Source organism: Nannobrachium achirus (genome assembly GCF_963921795.1).
Source record: "Nannobrachium achirus genome assembly, chromosome: 4".
Classification (NCBI taxonomy): Eukaryota; Metazoa; Chordata; class Actinopteri; order Myctophiformes; family Myctophidae; genus Nannobrachium; species Nannobrachium achirus.
Window position 1 is genome coordinate 62,770,063 of NC_137813.1, and position 26,301 is coordinate 62,796,363.

General features: G+C 43.0%; 2 protein-coding genes across 2 annotated transcripts; both read left to right on the top strand.

Moving 5' to 3' along the window:
• Positions 1-11,784: 11,784 nt before the first annotated feature.
• Positions 11,785-13,188, top strand: LOC308283070 (nuclear factor 7, ovary-like; the record flags this gene model as incomplete). Its single annotated transcript, XM_080723462.1, has 1 exon — positions 11,785-13,188. One exon carries the CDS (start codon positions 11,785-11,787, stop codon positions 13,186-13,188), a length of 1,404 nt encoding a protein of 467 aa, XP_080579588.1.
• A 6,579-nt stretch (positions 13,189-19,767) lies between these two features.
• LOC308283071 (E3 ubiquitin-protein ligase TRIM39-like) lies at positions 19,768-26,092 on the top strand (the record flags this gene model as incomplete). The annotated part of the gene is made up of 2 exons (XM_080723463.1): positions 19,768-20,376; positions 24,611-26,092. The coding sequence occupies 2 exons, from the start codon at positions 19,768-19,770 to the stop codon at positions 26,090-26,092; spliced, it is 2,091 nt and encodes a 696-aa protein (XP_080579589.1).
• Between the last annotated feature and the right edge of the window lie 209 nt (positions 26,093-26,301).

Here is a 26,301-nt window from a genome sequence, read left to right on the forward strand (position 1 = left end):
ACAAACAGCAGCGGGTGTTTCTAAAAAATATTTGGAAAAAAACTTTATCAGAAAAGAAGAGAGACATCATGTGGCTGGTATCTGTAAGGCGACTGGCCGTTAGAGCAGTGGTCAAGTGGAGCTTGTATGTAAGAACTGCTAAATGCCCTTTTGTCAATTATTGTGACGAAGAAGAAACAGTAGAACACCTGCTACTGGATTGTCTCAGGTCACAATATGTTTGGGGGGAAATGTCCCGTATTGGTTTTGAAGTCAAAATAACTTATAACGCAGTAATGTATGGTGTTTTTGAAGAGACTCTTTCAACCATGGACCAGGACTTTTATTGGTCTGTGGTATGTACCACAGTTAACAAACTGTGGAACACCCGCTGTGTAATGACAATGAAGAATGAGGCCACCTCTGGAGAGGTGGTCTTTAAGCAAATAGTCACTGAGCTGAAGAGACAAAGAACTTTGGACTCGAAAAAAAACGTACTGAAGCCGTGGCACCTTTTGAGCTTGTAACTCTGTTTTTCTATTATATTTCTATTTTTTTATATATTATTATGTGCTTTCTATCTAAAGGCCTATTTTGGGCTAGAAAAAAAAAAAAAAAAGGAGGGAGGGAAAAAAGAAAAGAAAAGTAATGCACTTATTATATCTTCGGTACTTATAATGTAATTACACCCTAATGTATTGACATGCCTGTCATGCGCGCGCGCGCACACACACACACACACACACACACACACACACACACACACACACACACACACACACACACACACACACACACACACACACACACACACACACATTTTTGTTTCTTTATTTGAATCCACAAATTACAATACATTTTACAGGGAAACAAATGTAACAGTTGGATAGTTCATGGACATCAAAGGATAAACATGACACATTCTTCTCCACACATACAAGCTGCCCAAAACTGCTGAAACAGAGCAATATTTAGACAACTGTTTGGCCTTGGCCTATGTCATGCCAGCTATTGTTAGGCCACTCATGGTCAATTTATGTACATGGCCCACTGGCCAGGCTTCCAAATATGAGTATTGAGAATCTACATCTGTACCCAAAGTCTGTTATGGTTGGTACTTAGAATGCTTATCTTGGAAAGCCTGGTCCATATACAGATCGAAAACGCATCCCACCTCCAGAATCATTAGCTCCCTGTGACTGGTGTCAACAAAAACAATGTCTGTTGTATTTGGGATGCCAGCAAATGCCAGCAATCACAAGCACAGCCAAACCAATCCGGTAACACTCTTGAGTGTTTATACATTGCCGCACTAGATGGCATACATTTTCTAGCTGCATCAGACACTATGTCGACAATGCGGTCGTGGAGGGCAATGTATACATTTTTATATGCACACACACACACACACACACACACACACACACACACACACACACACACACACACACACACACACACACACACACACACACACACACACTCTCTATTCATATGTTGGTTAGGTTTTACTATGGACATGCAAGTTGTAGGCACAAGTGAGAAAAAGAAAACACTAGCTTGTACAGGGAGCTCTGCAATTGTTTACTTATTTGTCAATACAGTGCCACAAAGCTGGTGGTGTGAGTGTGCCATAGAACATGAATTATGAACTTTTAGTGTTGTCTACACCAGTGTCTCCCAAACGAGGAACACTGGTCTGCCTTGAAACAAGCCCAGGTGTCAGAAAGAGCGAATACACTTCCCGGGACCAACACCTGCCGTGGCAGGCCCATGCAGGTGTGTCAACTACAAATCATTACACAATACAAAACATGTATTATAACAGTACGTTGTGCACGAAGGTTTCCAAATACAGTCACATTCTATCCCCTAGAACAGCGGTCTTTGAGGGTTTTCAGGCCAAGGACCCCTTAGCTGAGAGAGAGAGATGAAGCAGGGACCCCACACTATTGTGTTGCAGATTAAACGTTTTCATATATTTCATAGACAGCTTTATAGAGATCAGTGTTGTGTTAATGAATGTTTTATTTATTCTCACATTATCCTTTCTATTATAACTTGGATTCATGTTAACATGGCATTTTGTAACTTTTCTTTTTATGAATAAAATATTATTTTGTCCAATCTGCATGGAATGTTCCCTGCTCTTCTACTGAGCCATTTAGATGGTGTCAAAGGTCATGACTCACCAAGACACAGGATCAGACACAAAGTTTGAACTGATGGTCAAGATTCAATTTATCCCCTGAGCAAGCAGGCCGGCTTACCATTGAGATGATGGTTCAAAAGGTACAGCACATATGCAAGAAACCGGGTACAAATCCGGGACAGAAGGAGAAAGTTACATAGTGCAGCTTTAATGTGTATTACAGTGCAGAGGCTATGAAGGAGCGAGACGCAGAAACCAATAATCTTTACTCCTACAAAGTTATAGAGTTAGCTCTCACTCCAATATACAACACAGAACCAACACATCTCTGGGAGTTAAAGGTTTGGAATGTGGGGAGAACAGATGATTATTCTGGGGAGAAGGAACAAAACTCACGATAGAAAATATTAAATGTACTAAACAGTGCCAAAACAGTCATGTGCTCGCTCCTCATGCACCACACGCTTGCATGCAAGTGAGTGGGAACACGTGGGTATGAAGGCTGTCTGAAACAGGAGAACCAGACCAATCATTCTCCATCATGGTAACCAATGATTGTATGACATGAACTCATGTAATATGTTAATGAGGTGAATAACTAGCCATGTGAAGCCAGCGCCCAGATTCAGAGTCTATGACTATGCTCTCTGCTATGTCTCTGTCTGCACCATTCTGTAACTAATACTAGTAAGACACCCAAGGGTGGAATGCGACCTCAGGGTGACATGCAACCTCGCCCTAAAGGGCGAGGTCGCGCCAATTCTTGACAATCTGGCCAACCACAGCGTTTCTCTGACGATTCTAGTTGTTGTCATTCTGGGGGGAGTTTGTTCATGTTTTTGTGAGGGTATCAACCCTAGGAGACACGGGGAGAACACGCAAACTCCACACAGAAAGGCCCTATCGCTCAGACCCTAGGTTCGGTTGGCGATAGGGCCTTTCTGTGTGGAGTTTGCCTAATACCCAGGGGGCAAACCAGCCTTTTTTTAGGAAACCTGCATTTGCCCCGACATACAAAGTTGTCCACCAGAAATATTATCTATGACCCAGTAGGATCACAACCTATATGGACAACCCGGTCAATTTGTACAACAAAGTCCAATATGGCCGCCTCAATATTAGCCCCTATTAGTTTTAATGGGGGGTGAATAGGGCAAAATCTTGAACTGAGGGATATTTCCACGAAACTTCACAGGTTGATCAATGGTATAAATACGATTTTTTTTTGTATTGCAAGTTTCCATGAAATCCAATATGGCCGCCACAACATGGCCGCCATAATATAAGCTCCCAGAAAATAAGTTTGGCTCTAACTTCTGAACCAGATGAGCTAGAAATGCAAAGTTGGTGTCTATTGCATGGTTTCTGACCACAAGAGACTTAAAGGTGATATATCCTATATTTTAAATATAACTATATAAGTATTTTAGCCCTCATTTCCCTCTATACATCCAGGACGTATAGAGGGAAAAGCTCATCGACACACAGCATAATTGGAGTGAGCAGGACAAACTTAGGTGGTCAGGATAAAAGTAAAAACTGTAAGCAATGACAGAGACCAATCAGTACAGCTGGTATTTATAAAAGTCAGTGTGACCTGGCAATACACACAATTAAGTCAGAGCAGTGTGGCCTTTCTAACATTTGAGCTTGCAAATGGACAGTGAACTGAGTGTCAAACTTGTTCTGTGCTGGTTAGTGATCACTCTAATCAATTAAAGCATCAAAGAAGAATTACCTGGTCAAGAAACATGCTAGGTCACCTGCTACTAAATAGACACTTTTAATCAATATAAGCCAACGTTGGTTTTAGTTTACTTTTTTCATCATCCTTAAAGAGACCACTGATCACAACCTGAACACCAAGAGGAGTTATTGACCAGTAAGACTCCCTAATCGGGAGATAAGCGACCGTTGGTCGCTTATCTCCACAAATATCACAACCTCCACCTCTCACGTCATACGGGTAGCCATAGTTACACCTGGAATGTTGAATCTCCATATATGGAGATAACCTACGCATCACACAAAGTCTGACCTCACCAGCCCATACTTGGGCATGGACGACTTATATCTCCATATACGGAGATGGCCATATATGGAGATACGATGACATCACAGAGTCCACAGCTGATGATGTGGCGTGATGTCATACAATACACAAACAAGCTCTATATAAAGGGGCAATTCTCACCAGGGAAGAGAGCATTGCCTGGAATGTTGAATCTCCATATATGGAGATAACCTACGCATCACACAAAGTCTGACCTCACCAGCCCATACTTGGGCATGGACGACTTATATCTCCATATACGGAGATGGCCATATATGGAGATACGATGACATCACAGAGTCCACAGCTGATGATGTGGCGTGATGTCATACAATAAACAAACAAGCCCTATATACTGATGCGATACGATGACATCACAGAGTCCACAGCTGATGATGTGGCGTGATGTCATACAATAAACAAACAAGCCCTATATACTGATGCGGAGATATGAGCAGGGCAAAGGTGTGACGTGTGACGTGTGACCGCCCGACGGACGGACGGCCGGTGGAGTTTTCATAGTAAACTGCTCCCTGACGGTCGCAATAAGTTGCTAATGTCTTAAAGCCTCTGTTGAATTTGGGGACTGGGGTTCACTGGTGTGAAACACCCCTTAAGGATAAGAAGCTTGTCTGTGTAGCCTTCTGGAAGAATGTTGCCTCTGCAGATTTCCCTGGCCTTTTGGAGGACCCCTTCTGCGTGTGTGACAGTCCCGGGGGAGGGGGGAGTTTGGTCGTGGGTCGTGTGTCCTCTGGTACAATCGGGCATCCCAATATGGGCAGTAGAGCCTCTACCCTCCTAATGACCCCCGGACTGAGTCCGTCCTCCAAGGAATGGTCCACTTGAGAGCAAGCCCCTCTCCAGGTGGTGGAGGGGATGTTCTGTTGGAGCTCCCCTAGGGCTCGTGAGGTCTCCTGTACCCGTTGGTCAAGGTGTTCTGCGAGGAGGGCGTGGCACCACTGGAGCCATCCTACCGCGCCCTCTGTAAGCCTCTGTTGAATGAGTGGGCGTTGAGGTGGGTCACTCCCGGGAGTGGGGCCAGATACCCCATATGTCATCCAAATAGCGGAAGTAGGCCAGGGGCTTCAAGGGGAACCCCGCCAGGGCACCCGCCTCCCACTCGGCCATGAAAAGGTCCGCCAGGGCTGGCGCAAATTTCTTGCCCATGGCGACCCCCTTCACTTGCAAATACGTTTGGCCATTGAATGTGAACTCGTTGGTGCGCAAGGCTATGCTGAGGAGTTCCAGAATGAGATTATCATGGCGATCAGGTTGGGGGTTTGAATTGAAAGCCTTGCGCACTGCAGCCAATCCTTGTGTCGAATCATTATTTGTGTACAGGGAGGCCACGTCAATAGAGAACAAGAGGTCCGTGGGGCCGAGGGACAGGGCCCGGACTTTGGCCAAGAAGTCATATGTGTCCTTAAGGTAGCTGGAATGGAGAGTAGATAGGGGGTTGAGAAAGGTATTCGGAAATTCTATCCGTTTCACTCCCGCAGTCAGACACTATCGGTCTTCCTGCGGGAATGGAACGGGGGACTGGCCAGGAAGAGGGATCTTTATGAATTTTGGGGAGGAAATAGATTGTGCGGGGTTGTGGTGGTGCATCACCCGAAAGGTAATTAAATTGTTTTCGGGTAATGAAGTTTTGGTTGGAGAGGGTTTTCAAAATGGAATTTAATTTTGTGGCTGCTAGGGGGAAATTTGGCTCTGGGATTTTCTGATAGTATTGTGTGTCGTTGAGTTGTCTCTCTCCCTCCGCCACATATTGCGCCCTGTCCATAACAACTACCACGGACCCCTTGTCCGCTGGCTTAATGACCAATTGTTGGTCTCTTTTGAGGGAGTTTAGGGCTTCCACCTCCTCCCGGGTAAGGTTGTGTGGTGCTGGGGTGGGGGGTGGGAGGGTCCGAATAGAGTGGAGGTCCTTACGGATAAGTCTCCGTATGGGTGCAGGGATTTGCTCAGGCTCCGGCTCCCAGGTGGACTTGGCCGTATAGGGGGTGTACGCGGACTGGGGGTCCGGAGTCATCCCCGAAGAAAGCCACTAGCCTAAGGGATCTATGATAGGACCGGGTTTCTTCGAGGATGACCCCGCGGTCTGGCCTAGGGGTGGTGTTCAGGGTGGGAATGAATGATAGGCCCTTGCTAAGTAGGGTAATTTGTGCCGGGGAAAGGACACAGTGCTCCGAAAGGTTTAAGACCTCGTCCCTCCCTTTCCCTGGAGCAGAGAGGGGCCCTGGCAGTTTAAAGCCGCCCTCCAGGTGTTGAGGAGAGCCAGTGCCGTGTTCTGTGTCCAATGTATTAGGTCTCCCCGGGTCGCGAACCTCGTGGCCGGTAGGGCCGGGATGTGTGGACCGTCCCCGATTATGTTGTTAAGCAGGTCCAGTCGAGCTCTATCTCCCTCAGGGAGACTGGGGGAGTAGGGGATTTTGGGGAGGAAAATGGACGCATTGGGGAACGTTTTGGCGGCCTGTATCCGGAGGCTCTGCACATATCCCAAACTCAAGAATAATAAAGGTATAAGTCCCTTCTGTGCCATAAATCTTAGCAAATGGATTCATATTGCTTGTATTTGCAAAAGCAGTCAACAATCATGGTAGAAATTATGTTAAAGCTCTATTTTGGGAGTCCACCATCTTGCAAATATGCACAATAAAGGTCCAGACACACCCAATAATAAAATTAGCTATTCCATTGAGTCTCCCATGGTCAGACACCATGAAATAGACACCAAGTTTGCGTTTCTAGCTCATCTGGTTCAGAAGTTAGAGGCAAAACCTATTTTCTGGGTCCTTACATTATGGCGGCCATATTGTGGCGGCCATATTGGATTTCATGGAAACTTGCAATACAAAAAATGTTCATATGTATACCATCGATCAACCTATGAAGTTTCGTGGAAATATCCCTCAGTTTAAAATTTTGCCCTATTCACCCCCCATTAAAACTAATAGGGGCTAATATTGAGGCGGCCATATTGGACTTTGTTGTACAAATTGACCGGGTTGTCCATATAGGTTGTGATCCTACTGGGTCATAGATAATATTTCTGGTGGACAACTTTGTATGTCGGAGCAAATGCAGCACACCTTCCTTTGCCCCCTGGGTATAAACATGGAGATGTGGTACAGAAGGATATATGGGCATAAAAAGTATGTCATGTGACATCACTTCCTGTACAGACAGTCAGACAGACAGCCATTGACTCCGACCTAGTCTCGCGTAGCCAGACAACTATTCCACAATCTCTGAATGCTATATAGAGTCTGGAACAGCAGCTCCCTAACGGCGAGTATCGGAAACGGGCATTACCGTTCAATAAAATATATTTTAAAATGTCATTTCTGCTAAGCAGCAAGCTAAACATGTTTATATGATTTTTATTTATATAATAATAAATATGTGTGATGTGAGACTGAAGCGGAAGTGACGTGGGGGCTTCATTTCCGCTTCATCCTCGCACTCGCCGTTTCTTCCCCGGTTTGCCAGACTGTATGCTGGGAGCATTTGACCAAATCGCAGAGGCAACCGTCTGGCCACGCGAGACTAACTCCGAGCTAACAATGGCTACTGTCTATGACGGTAGTCCCATATGACATGATGTACTAGACTATCTCCATATATAGTGTTATCCACATCTCCATGTTTAGGCCAAACAGATTCGCTCCATTTCTCCATGTATAGGTCCAAATGCCCAACATTGAGCTTGACAACGAAACGTTCTTAACACAGCAGCCCCCATATTTACTTTAGAAAATATGTTAAATTCTAAGTACGGTTTGATAAAAGAGCGAATAAGCACTACACTTCTGGAATCATGTGCGTCGACTTAAAGTTGGATCCAGGCCTAATAACTTTATCTGGCCACCCCGTTGCCACCTCCTTGTTACATTTTCTTTTCTCCAGGTGGATGGACATTCTTTCATGGACATCCTTTCATAGGTGATCTAAGTCCAGCCGCCCGTATCAGATCAGAGGAGGATACCGCACATTGTACCTCATCCACCCTTTCTTCTCTCTCCTTTTGGTATCTTTATCCTCCTCCTTCTTTTTTTCTTTTTTATTCTTCTCTTTTTTTGTCTTTCTTAGTCTTGTGTAGCCGCCCCGTACAGGAAGAGATGGGGACTTGAGGTCGCAAGTCAGGACTTGAACCTGTGACGCTGCAAAAGCTGGATTATCAGCCTAGATCTTTGGAACACTACCCTGTGTTCCAGAGCAGCAGTTGATTTTCAGTACTGTGTGGTTCATTTGTTTCTCATTTTGGTATGTTGTCACCTTGACTTTGATTATGAAGACATGACTTGTTGAGATTACTTTATTCAATATGTCTTCAAATGCAATTTTGTCATTCTCTTTGAAATTTTTCAGTGATTCCTGAGTCATGTTGTGACCCAGCAGTACCTCAGCTGTTTCGTGGAAGCATGTCACCCATTGAACATCTCCAGATTCTTCAATTTTTACCTTCAGCCGAAGTCTGTATTTAACGTTTGGAGAGGTCTTTTCGCATTTGGGACAATAGTAGGATCCCTTTTCCAGGTCTCTAAGTTTCCTGTTGCAACTGTCAGTGGTACACGCTTCATATATGTCCTGTTCAATGTCAACATACCTTCTCCAAAAACATCAATATTGAACTCCATATGTACTGTATATGGATACATATATGGCATTTTTATTTTATTTTATCCTTTATTAATAAAAATACATGTATGTAGATACATATGGAGTTCAATATTGATGTTTTTGGAGAAGGTATGTTGTAAATGTATGCTACTTAGTAAGGGGCCTCGGGTTAGATACTCTTTGTATGGCCTCTGGAGGTCCTTGGCGTCGGTTAGTAGTATGCCCAGCACATAAGATGTGGGACGTCACAAAGCCTGCGGCCATGTCGCATTTTCCATCAGGCCTGTTGGTTTTCACGCTCCAGTGCGGCGTTCATGCGCTGCAAGTCCTTGTCCACAGCCCTACGGTCCTGGTGGCCCTTGGTATTGTTGATATTCTGGAAACGCTGCCATTGACTTGCACCAATTTTGTGAGGATATCAACCCTAGGAGCAGTGTTGCAGTGGTCTTGGGTCGCGCGCCCCCGACGACCCATATCTTTTTTGAGCCGGGGTCTCGCACCCACCGAAGTTCACACATTGACAACCGTTTAACAAAGAAACTAGCCGATTTGCATATCAATAGACCTGTATAGTAGGTGTCGAGCGACGTCCGCGACCCCCCAAACATTGAATCACCACTGCACCACTGCCTAGGAGACACGGGGAGAACACGCCAACCCAACCTAGGGTGTGAGCGATAGGGCCCTGACTATGTTATGTCAAAACATGCCCATATGTGGACATTACCAAATATGGGCATTTCCAGATATGTCCTTAATATTGATAACATTGGGACAGGGATCTCCATATATGGGCATAAAACGTATGTTAATTAGTAAAGCCAAGCTTGGGTTTGATGCCTTGGGATTTCTATATTTGGACATAAGTGTATACCCAATAGGTCATCATCTAGAAAGGTAGGGTGTAAATCAGAGTAAAGCAGGCTTTTGAGCTAGTTAGGGCCAGAGATTGATGACATCAGAAATCCCCATATATGGGCATAAAGGGATTTTGCTTTTGGGAATGCCCATCTATGGCATTTAAATTTTATTTTATCCTTTATTAATAAAAATACATGTATGTATCCATATACATTATGGAGTTCAATATTGATGTTTTTGGAGAAGGTATGTTGTAAATGTATGCTACTTAGTAAGGGTTGGCGATAGGGCCTTTCTGTGTGGAGTTTGCCTAAACATGGAGATGTGGTACAGAAGGACTCATATATGGGCATAAAAAGTATGTCATGTGACATCACTTCCTGTAGAGACAGTCAGACAGACAGCCATTGACTTCGACCTAACAATAGCTACTGTCTATGACGGTAGTTCCATATGACATATTGGACTAGACTATCTCCATATATAGTGTTATCCACATCTCCATGTTAGGACTCATATATGGGCATAAAAAGTATGTCATGTGACATCACTTCCTGTACAGACAGTCAGCCATTGACTCCGGATTAACAATGGCTACTGTCTATGACGGTAGTCCCATATGACATATTGGACTAGACTATCTCCATATATAGTGTTATCCACATCTCCATGTTTAGACAGCCAATGACTCCGGCCTAACAATGGCTACTTTCTATGACGGTAGTCCCATATGACATGATGGACTGGACTATCTCCATGTTATCCTCATTTCGTGTAGCCGCCCTGTACAGGAGGTGATGTCACAACTCGCTGACATCACACTGACATCACAGAGGATACGGACGGTCACGAGGATACGGAAGGAAGGAAGGACACTCAAGCGACACGGTTCTTCAGAGTATATGCGACCTTCGGTCGCAACAACTAATACTATGCTCTCTGCTATGTCTCTGTCTGCACCATTCTGTAACTAATACATTGTAGCAGAGAACCATGACTTTACATCAGCGTGTACAGAGTGTTATTTGTAGTCCCAGGAGGATTCTCCTCTTTCCGGCTTTTGTTCCCCATCACACAAAGATTTGGCGGACCCCCTGAGGACCCCCTGTTGAAGACCCCTGTCCTAGAAGTACATTTGCCATTGTGCCCACAAAATGTTTGAAAACCACTGTAGAGAATATAACAACACAGTGAACCACTGACTGCCCCTGATGAGCAGGACTGTCTCTGATGTCAGTGTGTGAAAGAGTTAATATTTAGCCTACACAGTCACAGTTGCGTTTGAGACAATAAGAACATAACCTTTTATTCTGTTTTCTCTAATGTTCCCTATTCTAAGAGAGAGAGAGAGAGAGAGAGAGAGAGAGAGAGAGAGAGAGAGAGAGAGAGAGAGAGAGTGTGTGTGTGTGTGTGTGTGTGTGTGTGTGTGTGTGTGTGTGTGTGTGTGTGTGTGTGTGTGTGTGTGTGTGTGTGTGTGTGTGTGTGTGTGTGTGTGTGTGTGTGGCAACAGGTCTGTTGGTGTGTCAAAGCTCCTCCCCAATCTGACTCAGAGGAATCAGGGAAAGGAAACGTATAACACACTCCTTGTGTCCACACACACACACACACACACACACACACACACACACACACACACACACACACACACACACACACACACACACACACACACACACACACACACACACACACACACACACACACAGTGTGTCCATGATCTAACCTACTTTCCCATAAATGCCATGCAAGTGAAGACTTGTTTGACAACGATTTGTACCTGATGGCTTGAGGCACAAACTATATGAAATAGTTTCCTTGTGTGTCAAAGCTCCACCCAGACTTTGCCAGATTCATACAGTATAAGACCATAAGATTCACGTTCAGATCAAACACAATTACAGTGAGGAGGACAGACTGTCTTTCCACAGCTACAGGAGAGAATACTGACCCAGACCACTGGAACCTGCTGCTGACTCTGTCAGCTGAATGGACTTTAACAAGAACTACGATTCAAAGGGAAAGTAAACTTCAGGGAACATTCTAGAGGAGGGAGTGTTACCACCACTGACTGGCTGATTTCCTTTATTGAGCGTTTGTTGCTTCATTCACAGACAAAATGGCATCCAAGTCATCTTTCTCAGAAGAGGATTTTTCCTGTCCTGTGTGTTGTGACATCTTTAAAGATCCTGTTCTCCTGTCCTGCAGCCACAGCTTCTGTAAAGCCTGTCTGCAGGAATGGTGGAGAGAGAAGGTAATAAAAGAATGTCCAGTTTGTAAGGAGAGACAGTCAGTGGATCCACCCAGAAACCTGGCTCTGAAGAACCTGTGTGAGGCCTTCATACAGGAGAGACATCAGAGAGCTTCAACAGGGTCTGAGGTTCTCTGCGGTCTGCATGCTGAGAAACTCAAACTGTTCTGTCTGGAATGTCAACTGTCCGTGTGTCTTGTGTGTTGTGATTCTAAAAAACACATCAACCACAGATTCAGACCCATCGATGAAGCTGCACTGGATCACAAGGAGGAAGTCCAGAAAGCATTGAAGCCTTTACAAGAGAAACTAGAGGTCTTTAATAAAGTTAAAACAAACTGTGACCAAACAGCAGAACACATTAAGGTCCGGGCCCGGCACACAGAGATGCAGATGAAGGAACAGTTTAAGAAGATGCATCAGTTTCTACAAGAGGAAGAGGAGGCCAGGATCACTGCACTGAGGGAGGAAGAGCAGCAGAAGACTCAGATGGTGAAGGAGAAGATTGAGGGTCTGAACAGAGACATGTCAACCCTTTCAGACACAATCAGAGCCATAGAGGAGGATCTGAGAGCTGAACACATCTCATTCCTGCAGAACTACAAGACCACAGTGGAAAGAGTCCAGTTCACACTGCAGGACCCACAGCCGGTCTCAGGAGTACTGATAGACGAGACCAAACACCTGAAGAACCTGACCTTCAGAGTCTGGGACAAGATGAAGGACATTGTCTCCTACACTCCTGTCATTCTGGACCCCAACACTGCCCATCCAGAAATCATCCTGTCTGATGATCTGACCAGTGTGAGATGTGGAGAGAAACAGCAGCTTCCTGACAACCCAGAGAGGTTTGACTACTGGCACCGTGCCCTGGGTTCTGAGGGCTTTAACTCTGGGACTCACAGCTGGGATGTTGAGGTTGGAGACAATACATTATGGGCACTGGGTGTGTCAGCAGAGTCTTATCAGAGGAAGGGTCGGGGAGGGGGTCAACACTGGAGCATATATTTATATGAAGGTAAATACACAGCATACTCATCAACAGGGTCACTCACTGATCTCTCAGTGAAGCAGAACCCCAAGAAGATCAGAGTCCAGCTGGACTGGAACAAAGGAAAGCTGTCCTTCTCTGATCCTGATACTAACACACACATACACACCTTCACACACACTTTCACTGACACACTCTTTCCATTCATTGGCACTGTTCTTACTGTCCCTCTGGAGATGTTACCATGGAAGGTCAGTGTAACTCTGGAACCACGTGGTTAGACATGATGATGATGATGACGACGACGACGACGACGACGACGACCACGACGACGACGACGACGATGATGATGATGATGATGTATTAATCATATTAGTTATAGTAATAGTGCCAACAATAATGGTAATTAATATTAGGGGATTCATAGAAAGGTAATTATCTCAGTAGTAAACATCGAGATACTGTACTATAACATTTATCAGAGTATTATTATGATACTTTTACCTTTGCACTTAACTGTACTGTACTTTTTACACTTTCTGTTTCCTAATATAGAATCAACACATTGGAACAATCTCTTTATGACAATATAAAGAATGACATGTTATAATATGATGGCTAGCAGAGGTCAGTGTGTTTAATATTACATTAGTTGAAACCAGAATGGGTGAGGTAGACTATGAACCCTGCAGTCACTTGAATCACTGTTAATAAAATGATAACACCATAATAAAAATATTAAAACAGAAAAGGGATTGTGGGTCTAAATATGTCATGTTGCTCTTTTGAAATGTCGCTTGGTAAAACAATTATTTGTTTTTAACTGAATTGTTAATCCCATTAAAATCAGGAAAGCATTTGTCCTTTTTAGATTTTAGTTTTAGTTATTTAGATTTGCTTAAGAACAGTGTAGTTCTAAAAATATACCAGATCTACACGCTCACAGCCCGTCACCTTCATGCTGCGCTGCGAGCTTGTACATCTGCTGCTTTTGAAAATCTTTAGAAAAATCTTGAAAGTGTTTGAAAAACTTCTAATATTTAGATTTATTCTTCTGTGGGGATATTCTCAGATGGGTGAGTCCTACGGCCCAAATACTTATAATTTAGGGGGTCCTTGGCATAAAAACATTTTGAGAACCACTGTTTTAAAAGGCATTTGTATAATCTGCCTCAGGTCTTAATGGGTTAAAGTATTCAGTTTACACTTTAATTTCTTCCATAGGGAATCTGAGAAATACATTCATATGAAGTAGGAGAACATTTTACATTGATATTAAAGGGGAAGACCACCCATTTTCAACTCCTCTAAGGTATATTAATGACATGGACATGGTTCAATATTGAAAATGGGTGGTCTTCTACAAAAATGACAACTTGAATCAGGACACATCCACACAGACCCTTTAAAGGCAGGTGCTGAATTCAAAAGATCACAAGGTCAAAGGGCAAGAAATAGATATAAAAGTGCAGTAACTACGTTATTTATTTGTCTCAAAGCAAAGGTCAAATCATCGTTCATGATTATAGGGGATAAAGATTTACCTCAAGAACAGATTAGTGCAGTATCACTTACAGCACTGGTTCCTTAACAGTGGGACCCATGTTTGGGTCATGGACCAATTTGTATGAGTCGCGAGTAAATATAGCATTTTGTTTTTATTCTTACATTTAAAAATATATATATAATTATTTCAAAAGATTTAAGAGAGTTGAAACAAAAAAGCAAAAACAACTATTAAAAACATTTTATTCAATTCTAACATTTTCAAAAGTATTTCATGAATAAAATAAAATGTCTAATCATTTCCATAAATAACTACAAATATTTTTTAGGAAGTAGTGAAAATAGCAGATCTATAAGCTTGTAGATCTGCTATTCGTACTGCTTATTTCTCTTTTGGGCCTTGAACTAAAAACTTTGGGAACCACTTACTGACAGTTGAAACACTTCAAAGCCCAATTCATCAGTATAATTGTTGTCTTCTTACTGCACTTTGACTTTGGAGTCTGAAGAAGAGCTTTCTCCTCCAAACGTCACTCAGGAGGATGTCTATAAAAACCTTTGAATGGAGCAACTGTGTGCAAATCTATTTCTTACAACTTGAACCTGAGCATTCCTTTTCTGAGGGGAACATTAACCGAAAATAGCAGATCTACAAGCTCACGTGTTGCATTGTTAGCTTTTAGCTGAGAGAGATACACAGCAGGGACCTCCACTACATATTGTATAACTTTGTGTTGAAGATTCAACATTTTCATATTCATAGAACAGTTTCAGTAGCTTCATACACTTGTTTGTAATGCAGCATTATTATGGTGTTGCGTACATACATTGTTGTTTGTTTCTTTGTTTACTCACTTTTTCTATTAATATGCGGGTTCATGCTAATGTGTATTTTCAGATATTTAAACACTTAAACCCTCAATACTTCACCAAAAATAGCTGCTCTACAAGCTCATGTGTAGTAGACCTATGCTGCAACACGCTGTGAGCCGTTATCCCTGTTTTTGTATCTTTACTATTACTATTGTAGCGTCACGGCCGGGAGGCGAACCCGGGACCCCGATTTGCCAGGTATGCACGCTGACCAGTCAGCCAAAGTGCCAGGTACGTTGGCGAGAGCCAACGCACATACCGTATAGCCTACAGTCGTCCCCTCTACCTGGAAGCGCGACCACACGCGCCGGCCAGGATCTAAGATCGACTTTGAAACCGGGGGGTTCAAACGCAACTCAGGGGGGAACAGTCGTCGACTACTAGCCGGACAGGTCTACACCGCCGCCGGGGATGAATACTTCCCCTCTGTACCGCTGCCACCAATGTAGCGTCACGGCCGGGAGGCGAACCCGGGACCCCGATTTGCCAGGTATGCACGCTGACCAGTCAGCCAAAGTACCAGGCACGTTAGCGAGAGCCAACGCACATACCGTATAGCCTACACTATTATGACATTCCCACAATATGTGGTTAAATCATACATTTTATAATAATTGTATTGAAATGGATGTGAAGTCAAACGCATTGTTTTTGTGTCCTTAGATCAAAGTTTTGAGGTAAAAACCTGGATGCTCCATCCAGCAAGTGATTTGACTATGCTGATGTTTTCAAGCAGCTCCGCTGAGAAATGAACATGGGAACAAACTGTCATTAATCTACTATGAGGAGACAAACCTATCTATTATTATTTTATAGTTTGGTTGACTCAGTAACACACACGAACGTGTGCGGGCGCATGCACACAAATGCACGCACACAGATACTTGAACACTATTAAATGAATGCAATTGTACGTACATTTGTCCACGTGTCTACATTAATAGACACATATACAAATGTATGCATGTATGCGTGTGTGTGCACTGTGCATATGGACACGCACACTCACAGTGATGATTTAGAAGGACAAAAGCAGGGGACCAAGAATAGAGCCCTGAGGGACAAATGTAAACAAAGTAAACATGGTTTAAGTTGTTTAAACAAGTATAAAATGTGTTCAAATATTCCCAGTCCTCAGCCTCACCCTGTGTGCTGTTGGCTCCCTCTAGTGTCAGTGAAGGTGTAGTGTTCTTGTTCTAGTAAGCTATACATGCAGCTCATACAACCTCTGTTCTACACAGCTACTGTAGGTCCCTTCTACACCATGTCATAAACAACATGTCTATCACTAGTTGATTTAAACTACTACAACATGGACATCATAAACACTATAGAGACCAGTAGATAGTTTTATCTTTTATCTTTATTTTAAGAGAGGGAGGTAGCTTTGTGGACAACTTGGTGCTTTCTTTGATTTTATGTTGTAAAACAGAAAGAAAATGTCAACTCAATATTTTCAACAAAAGTCAAAACATCCAAAACACTGAGGAGACTCCATGCTCACTACTTATCAGAGTAGTTCAGTTCCTACATACAGTGGTTTCTGAACGACAGACATAACAAAAATACAACCATTAGTTGTGTTGCTGCCTTCACCCAGTGCTTTGAAAAGCTCCTGATACCTCCTGCTCCAACATGAAGGACCACACTACAATATGTGCAATGCTTCTGCTTGGGAATTGTTTCCTTCATGCTTTGAATGTGATGGTGTGGCTGTAGGTGAGACTACAACACTGCTAATGTTTAGGGGGCCTGTCAGCTGTGATGAGAGTCTCCACTTTATGTGCACTAATATGGAGACATAAACTGCAATCTGAGAGCTCTGGCACTTTTAACAATGTCTGTTGTATTTGGGATGCCAGCAAATGCCAGCAATCACAAGCACAGCCAAACCAATCCGGTAACACTCTTGAGTGTTTATACAATGCCGCACTAGATGGCATACATTTTCTAGCTGCATCAGACACTATGTCGACAATGCGGTTGTGGCGGGCAATGTATACGTTTTTATATGCACACACACACACACACACACACACACACACACACACACACACACACACACACATGTCAGAAAGAGCGAATACACTTCCCGGGACCGACACCTGCCGTGGCAGGCCCAGTTGTGTCAACTACAAATTATTACACAATACAAAACATGTATTTTAACAGTACGTTGTGCACGAAGGTTTCCAAATACAGTCACATTCTATCCCCTAGAATAGCGGTCTTTGAGGTTTTTCAGGCCAAGGACCTCTAGCTGAGAGAGAGATGAAGCAGGGACCCCACACTATTGTGTTGCAGATTAAACGTTTTCATATATTTCATAGACAGCTTTATAAAGATCAGTGTTGTGTTAATGAATGTTTTTTTTTATTCTCACATTATCCTTTCTATTATAACTTGGATTCATGTTAACATGGCATTTTGTAACTTTTCTTTTTATGAATAAAATGTTATTTTGTCCAATCTGCATGGAATGTTCCCTGCTCTTCTATTGAGACATTTAGATGGTGTCAAAGGTCATGACTCACCTAGACACAGGATCAGACACAAAGTTTGAACTGATGGTCAAGATTCAATTTATCCCCTGAGCAAGCAGGCCGGCTTACCATTGAGATGATGGTTCAATGGTAAAAAGGTACAGCACATATGCAAGAAACCGGGTTCAAATCTGGGACAGAAGGAGAAAGTTACATAGTGCAGCTTTAATGTGTATTACAGTGCAGAGGCTATGAAGGAGCGAGACGCAGAAACCAATAATCTTTACTCCTACAAAGTTATAGAGTTAGCTCTCATATACAACACAGAACCAACACATCTCTGGGAGTTAAAGGTTTGGAATGTGGGGAGAACAGATGATTATTCTGGGGAGAAGGAACAAAACTCACGATAGAAAATATTAAATGTACTAAACAGTGCCAAAACAGTCATGTGCTCGCTCCTCATGCACACACCACACGCTTGCATGCAAGTGAGTGGGAACACGTGGGTATGAAGGCTGTCTGAAACAGGAGAACCAGACCAATCATTCTCCATCATGGTAACCAATGATTGTATGACATGAACTCATGTAATATGTTAATGAGGTGAATAACTATAGCCATGTGAAGCCAGCGCCCAGATTCAGAGTCTATGACTATGCTCTCTGCTATGTCTCTGTCTGTACCATTCTGTAACTAATACAACTAATACTATGCTCTCTGCTATGTCTCTGTCTGCACCATTCTGTAACTAATACAACTAATACTATGCTCTCTGCTATGTCTCTGTCTGCACCATTCTGTAACTAATACAACTAATACTATGCTCTCTGCTATGTCTCTGTCTGCACCATTCTGTAACTAATACATTGTAGCAGAGAACCATGTCTTTACATCAGCGTGTACAGAGTGTTATTTTTAGTCTCAGGAGGATTCTCCTCTTCAGCTATTTTCGCAGAAAATATTTCCGGCTTATGTTCCCCATCACACAAAGATTTGGTGGACCCCCTGAGGACCACCTGTTGAAGACCCCTGACCTAGAAGTACATTTGCCCATTGGTGTTTCTTGGCCACAAAAAGTTTGAAAACCACTGTAGAGAATATAACAACACACTGAACCACTGACTGCCCCTGATGAGCAGCACTGTCTCTGCTGTCAGTGTGTGAAAGAGTTAATATTTAGCCTACACAGTCACAGTTGCGTTTGAGACAATAAGAACATAACCTTTTATTCTGTTTTCTCTAATGTTCCCTATTCTAAGAGAGAGAGAGAGAGAGAGAGAGAGAGAGAGAGAGAGAGAGAGAGAGAGAGAGTGTGTGTGTGTGTGTGTGTGTGTGTGTGTGTGTGTGTGTGTGTGTGTGTGTGTGTGTGTGTGTGTGTGTGTGTGTGTGTGTGTGTGTGTGTGGCAACAGGTCTGTTGGTGTGTCAAAGCTCCTCCCCAATCTGGCTCAGAGGAATCAGGGAAAGGAAACGTATAACACACTCCTTGTGTACACACACACACACACACACACACACACACACACACACACACACACACACACACACACACACACACACACACACACACACACACACACAGTGTGTCCATGATCTAACCTACTTTCCCATAAATGCCATGCAAGTGAAGACTTGTTTGACAACGATTTGTACCTGATGGCTTGAGGCACAAACTATATGAAATAGTTTCCTTGTGTGTCAAAGCTCCACCCAGACTTTGCCAGATTCATACAGTATAAGACCATAAGATTCACGTTCAGATCAAACACAATTACAGTGAGGAGGACAGACTGTCTTTCCACAGCTACAGGAGAGAATACTGACCCAGACCACTGGAACCTGCTGCTGACTCTGTCAGCTGAATGGACTTTAACAAGAACCACCATTCAAAGTGAAAGTAAACTTCAGAGAACATTCTAGAGGAGGGAGTTTTACCACCACTAACTGGCTGATTTCCTGGCTTGAGCAGCGTATTTGAAGCTACACACTGAGACCAAATGGCTTCCAACGCATCTCGCCCAGAAGAGGATTATTCATGTCCTGTGTGTTGTGACATCTTTATAGATCCTGTTGTTCTGCCATGTAGCCACAGCTTCTGTAAAGCCTGTCTGCAGGAATGGTGGAGAGAGAAGGTAATAAAAGAATGTCCAGTTTGTAAGGAGAGACATTCAGTGGATCCACCCAGAAACCTGGCTCTGAAGAACCTGTGTGAGGCCTTCATACAGGAGAGACATCAGAGAGCTTCAACAGGGTCTGAGGTTCTCTGCAGTCTGCATGCTGAGAAACTCAAACTGTTCTGTCTGGAATGTCAACTGACCGTGTGTTTTGTGTGTCGAGATTCTAAGAAACACACCAAACACAGTTTCAGACCCATCGATGAGGCTGCACCGGAACACAAGGAGGAGGTCCAGAAATCACTGAAGACTTTACAAGAGAAACTTGAGGATTTTAATAAAGTGAAAACAAACTGTGACCAAACAGCAGAACAGATTAAGTTCCGGGCTCGGCACACAGAGATGCAGATGAAGGAACAGTTTAAGAAGATGCATCAGTTTCTACAAGAGGAAGAGGAGGCCAGGATCACTGCACTGAGGGAGGAAGAGCAGCAGAAGACTCAGATGGTGAAGGAGAAGATTGAGGATCTGAACAGAGACATATCAACCCTTTCAGACACAATCAGAGCCATAGAGGAGGATCTGAGAGATGAACACATCTCATTCCTGCAGAACTACAAGACCACAGTGGAAAGAGTCTTCCTGACAACCCAGAGAGGTTTGACTACTGGCACCGTGTCCTGGGTTCGGAGGGCTTTAACTCTGGGACTCACAGCTGGGATTTTGAGGTTGGAGACAGTACACACTGGGGACTGGGTGTGTCAGCAGAGTTTTTTCAGAGGAAGGGAGAAGGAGGGGGTCAATACTGGAGCATATGGTTATCTCACGGTAAATATATAGCATTCTCCTCACCAGGGTCAGACACTGATCTCTCAGTGAAGCAGAACCCCAAGAAGATCAGAGTCCAGCTGGACTGGAAAAAAGGAAAGCTGTCCTTCTCTGATCCTGATACTAACACACACATACACACCTTCACACACACTTTCACTGACACACTCTTTCCATTCATTGCCACTGGTCATACTGTCCCTCTGAAGATGTTACCATGGAAGATCAGTGTAACTCTGGAACCACATAGTAGTTTGAAGAAGAGCTGTGGGCTCAGAAAGTCAGTTTTTTATTTGGAGCAATAAAGCACAAGTGTTGCATTGGAGCCCTCAGTGTGCGAGCATTCATTTATTTCTTTTCAGTATCTAGTCGTCGCTCAGCACCTTGGGATGTGCATGTCTGCTCTCCTTTTTCACCACATAGTAGTTAGACATGATGATGATGATGATGATGATGATGATGATGTATTAATCATATTAGTAATAGTACTAGTGCCAACATTAATTAATATTAGGGGATTCATAGAAATGTAATTATCTCAGTAGTAAACATCGAGATACTATAAAATGTATCAGACTATTATTATGGTACTTTTACTCTTGCACTTAACTGCACTGTACTTTTTACACTGTCTATTTCCTAATATAGAATCATCACATTGGAATAATCTCTTTGACATTATAAAGTATGACATGTTATATAATATGATTGCAGAGGTCAGTATGTTTAATATTACATTACATTAGTTTTATGGAACCACAATGGCTGAGGAAGACTACAAACCCTGCAGTCACTTGAATCACTGATAATTAAATAATAAAACCATAATAAAATATTAAAACTGCTTACTTGGAGGTATTGGGGATCTAAATGTAAATATGTCACGTTGCTCTTTTGAAATGTCGCTTGACTAAACAATTATTTGTTTTTAACTGAATTGTTTATCCCATTAAAACAGGGAGAGCATCTGTCATTTTAGATATGAGTTGTAGTGCTTTAGATTAGAACAGTAGTTTATAAAGAATACCAGATCTACAAGCTCACAGCACGTCACCTTCAGGCCGTGCTGTGAGCTTGTACATGTGCTGTTTTTGATAATCTTTTAAAAAATCTTGAAAATGTTTGAAAAAAATGTTTATATATCTATATTCATTCGAATGCAGTGTATATTTGTCCACGTGTCTATAGACAAATATAATGTATTTTGACGCCTAAAAACTTTTCTAGGAAGGGAAAAAAAGTACTTTGTCAATGACTGGTCCTTACCTGATGGGATGCAAGACACCTCTCCCACAGGAGTTTTTACTTTACAAATGCATTGACTGCCATGTAAATACATGCTCAATAAATCCATGCATGATTATATTAATCCATGTTATGTAAATTTAGGCTAGAGCCAGATCAATATATCAGTCTGGCTGAATTATTCGTCATATGTTATGTGACTTTGGGCATCTGAAGTTATGTGTACAGCAGCAGCCAATGTGTTCTGATTCTTCTATCCCTTAGGTCTTTTTGTGTTATTCTTTTGGAATTATTGAATAATTAATCATTCTATTTACAATCTGTTAATAAAGTATTCAATCAATCAAATCAACCTAGCGTCCAGAGTGTAAAACTAGAAGCAGTGCTCTTGCGTTTTGTATAAGTTGACCTGCAGGTGGCGCTATAACAAGCCAATGTGAAAACGGTGGCATATGTGTTCCTTGACCTAGTGGAAATGTGCGTGCAAAATTTCACAGAATCCTCAACCACATTGTAAGGTCAAAAAGAAAACGTCACACTAGTAGTGATTCATTTAAAAACATTACTTTTTATTGTCAAAAAGTATCAAGTATACATACTGTTGGTCAAGACATCAAATAAGAATAAAATAAAACGTAATGAAATACAGAATATTTTAGATGCATTTTAGTTAATATGGATGCTGAGTCATTATCAGGCACGTGCACACATAGACATCAAAGGGGGCTTGAGCCCCTGCCCTTGTATCCGTCTGTAAAAAGTGCCCTCTCCAGACCATGAATGCAGTTTTTACTATGGTGAAAGAAATGCAATGCCCTCTTTCCATGCCATACCTGAAGGAAGCATCCTGAACTTGAATGCATCATCTTATGTTGAAAGAATTGCCCTCTCTGTGTAGAAAGCCATGCCTTTACATCACTTCTCCAGAATTGTCTTGATTATGCTTAGTTCAGTGTGGTATCAAACACCGAAAATAGCAGATCTCCAAGCTCACAACGCAACGCTTTGGAAGTCTGCTATTTCTGTATTTTCACCAAAAGGCCCCTTTAGAAATGTTAGCCCCTTCCTCTCTAACATTCTCTGCACGGCTCTGGTCATTGTACACAAACATGCAACAAGGCAACAGCAAAGGCCTTATGGCACTACTAAGGCACAATTTACAACCAACACTTGAGGATAGCACACCCTTTAGTGACTTCATTGTGTCCCTGACACAATGGAATCTCCATTACTTACTTGTGAAATGGATTCTACAAAGGAAATGAACTTAAATTGTTACGTCCCACTCCAAAGAGCACCTATTTTCAGTTTGTTGAACACTAAAACACCTACTTAAATGAATGCAATTGAACATTTGTCAAAGTGTCTACATTAATAATACAGACACTTGTACAAATGTAGCTACAATTGCATGAATGCGTATATGGACACACACACTCACAGCGATGATTTACATTTTAGAAGGACAAGAGTGGATAGAGAAGATGCAATGGATAAGTGGTCACTGCACTCATGTGTAAAAGATGCATTCCATCAAACTTTCAGATGCTGTTTTTCTCCCCAATGGGGGGGGAGAATGCCTCATCCTTCTGGAGGAAGAATGCCTGATCGATTCAAAACAGTTGTCCTTCAAACTCCACCTTCATTTGCCGCCATATAACGGAGGGAACGCTTTATGATCATGGCACCAGAGCCTGGTCTTGCTCGTGCAGCTGCAGTCCATCGAGCCTAATTTATGCTCTGACGTGAGCAGAGAATGGCCTAGAATAGCAGACCTCCAAGCTCACAAATGTCGCATCTGAGACGCGATGCAAGCTTGTATTTTAGTATGTTAGCGCTCCCCAAAAACAACAGGTTTGGGCGTATGTTGGGAATTGATTATACTAGAAGCTGCGGCCCAGCGTCTAGTCGGCGACCTGGCCAACTCGGAACAATGTAAATAGGGAATGAATGCCCCGCCCTTCAATGCAAACCCCATTATACCTGTTTTCATAGGACCCGTTTTGACCATCTGTCTGCCTGTGTCCATTTATGCCCATATCTGTATCCGTCTGTCTGCGTCCACTTTATGCCCATATATGGAGATCTTTGACCATCTGTTTGCCTGTGTCCATTTATGCCCATATATGGAGATATCTGTATCTGTCTGTCTGCATCCATTTTATGCCCATATATGGAGATCTATGCAGACACAGTGCCAGTTCCGGAAAATCCTGATGTCAGACATCAGAATCCGAACCATATCCATGATTTTATGAATGTTACCTTTACTGCACCTAAAATATGTGTGGACATACCGGTAAGTAAATGGTTAAACTGTGCGTGCGTGCGTGCGTGCGTGCGTGCGTTTGTGCGTGCGTTTGTGCGTGCGTGCGTGCGTGCGTGCGTGCGTGCGTGCGTGCGTGCCTTTATGTGTGTGTGTCTATGAACTTTGCAACACTTCTGTTGTGTGCCAAACCTCCGCCCCATCAGACTCGGCAGACAGAAATAGGAAACATAAATAGAAACTTTACAGCACACTCCTCACAGACCACTGGAACCTGCTGAATGAACTTTAACAAGAACCTGGATTTGCCGAAAATGAACTTCATCTGCAAACTCTAGAAGAGGGAGTTTTATCACTAATGACTGGCTGATTTTGTGTCTTGAGCAGTGCGTTTGTAAAATGGCATCTAAGTCGTCTCTCTCAGAAGAGGATTATTCCTGTCCTGTGTGTCGTGACATCTTTAAAGATCCTGTTCTCCTGTCGTGCAGCCACAGCTTCTGTAAAGCCTGTCTGCAAAAATGGTGGAGAGAGAAGATAATAAAAGAATGTCCAGTTTGTAAGGAGAGACATTCAGTGGATCCACCCAGAAACCTGGCTCTGAAGAACCTGTGTGAGGCCTTCATACAGGAGAGACATCAGAGAGCTTCAACAGGGTCTGAGGTTCTCTGCAGTCTGCATGCTGAGAAACTCAAACTGTTCTGTCTGCAATGTCAACAGCCAGTGTGTTTTTTGTGTAGAGATTCTAAAAAACACATCAACCACAGATTCAGACCCATCGATGAAGCTGCACTGGAACACAAGGATAAAGTCCAGAAAATACTGAAGCCTTTACTGGAGAAACTGGAGGTCTTTAATAAAGTGAAAACAAACTGTGACCAAACAGCAGAACACATTAAGGTCCGAGCCCGGCACACAGAGATGCAGATGAAGGAACAGTTTAAGAAGATGCATCAGTTTCTACAAGAGGAAGAGGAGGCCAGGATCACTGCACTGAGGGAGGAAGAGCAGCAGAAGACTCAGATGATGAAGGAGAAGATTGAGGGTCTGAACAGAGACATATCAACCCTTTCAGACACAATCAGAGCCATAGAGGAGGATCTGAGAGCTGAACACATCTCATTCCTGCAGAACTACAAGACCACGGTGGAAAGAGTCCAGTTCACACTGCAGGACCCACAGCCGGTCTCAGGAGCACTGATAGACGAGACCAAACACCTGAAGAACCTGACCTTCAGAGTCTTGGACAAGATGAAGGACATTGTCTCCTACACTCCTGTCATTCTGGACCCCAACACTGCCCATCCACGACTCATCCTGTCTGATGATCTGACCAGTGTGAGATGGGGAGATGAACAGCAGCTTCCTGACAACCCAGAGAGGTTTGACTACTGGCACCGTGTCCTGGGTTCTGAGGGCTTTAACTCTGGGACTCACAGCTGGGATGTTGAGGTTGGAGACAACACATGGTGGGCACTGGGTGTGTCAGCAGAGTCTTTTCAGAGGAAGGGAAATGGAGACCATAATCTAATCCAAGAAATAGCAGTGAAACTCAAAGTGATCACTGTTAACCAAGTGGAACGTAACAGTCAACGCTGGAGCATATGTTTTTATGAAGGTAAATACAGAGCATACTCATCAACAGGGTCAGTCACTGTCCTCTCAGTGAAGCAGAACCCCAAGAAGATCAGAGTCCAGCTGGACTGGAACAAAGGAAAGCTGTCCTTCTCTGATCCTGATACTAACACACACATACACACCTTCACACAGACTTTCACTGACACACTCTTTCCATACATTAACAATAGTTGTACTGTCCCTCTGAAGATGTTACCATGGAAGATCAGTGTAACTCTGGAACCACATAGTTAAACATGATGATGATGATGATGATGATGATGATATACAGGAAGCATGAGGTCAGTCCGTTGTCTCCCCAGGCGCAGCAGAGGGAGAGCAGAGCCCAGGATTACATAGGCAAATGGCACGGGGTGAAAAAATGGGTTACAAAATTGTGGGATGAAAATTATGAAAGAAGATGATGATGATATATTAATCATATTAGTAATAGTAAGTAAGTA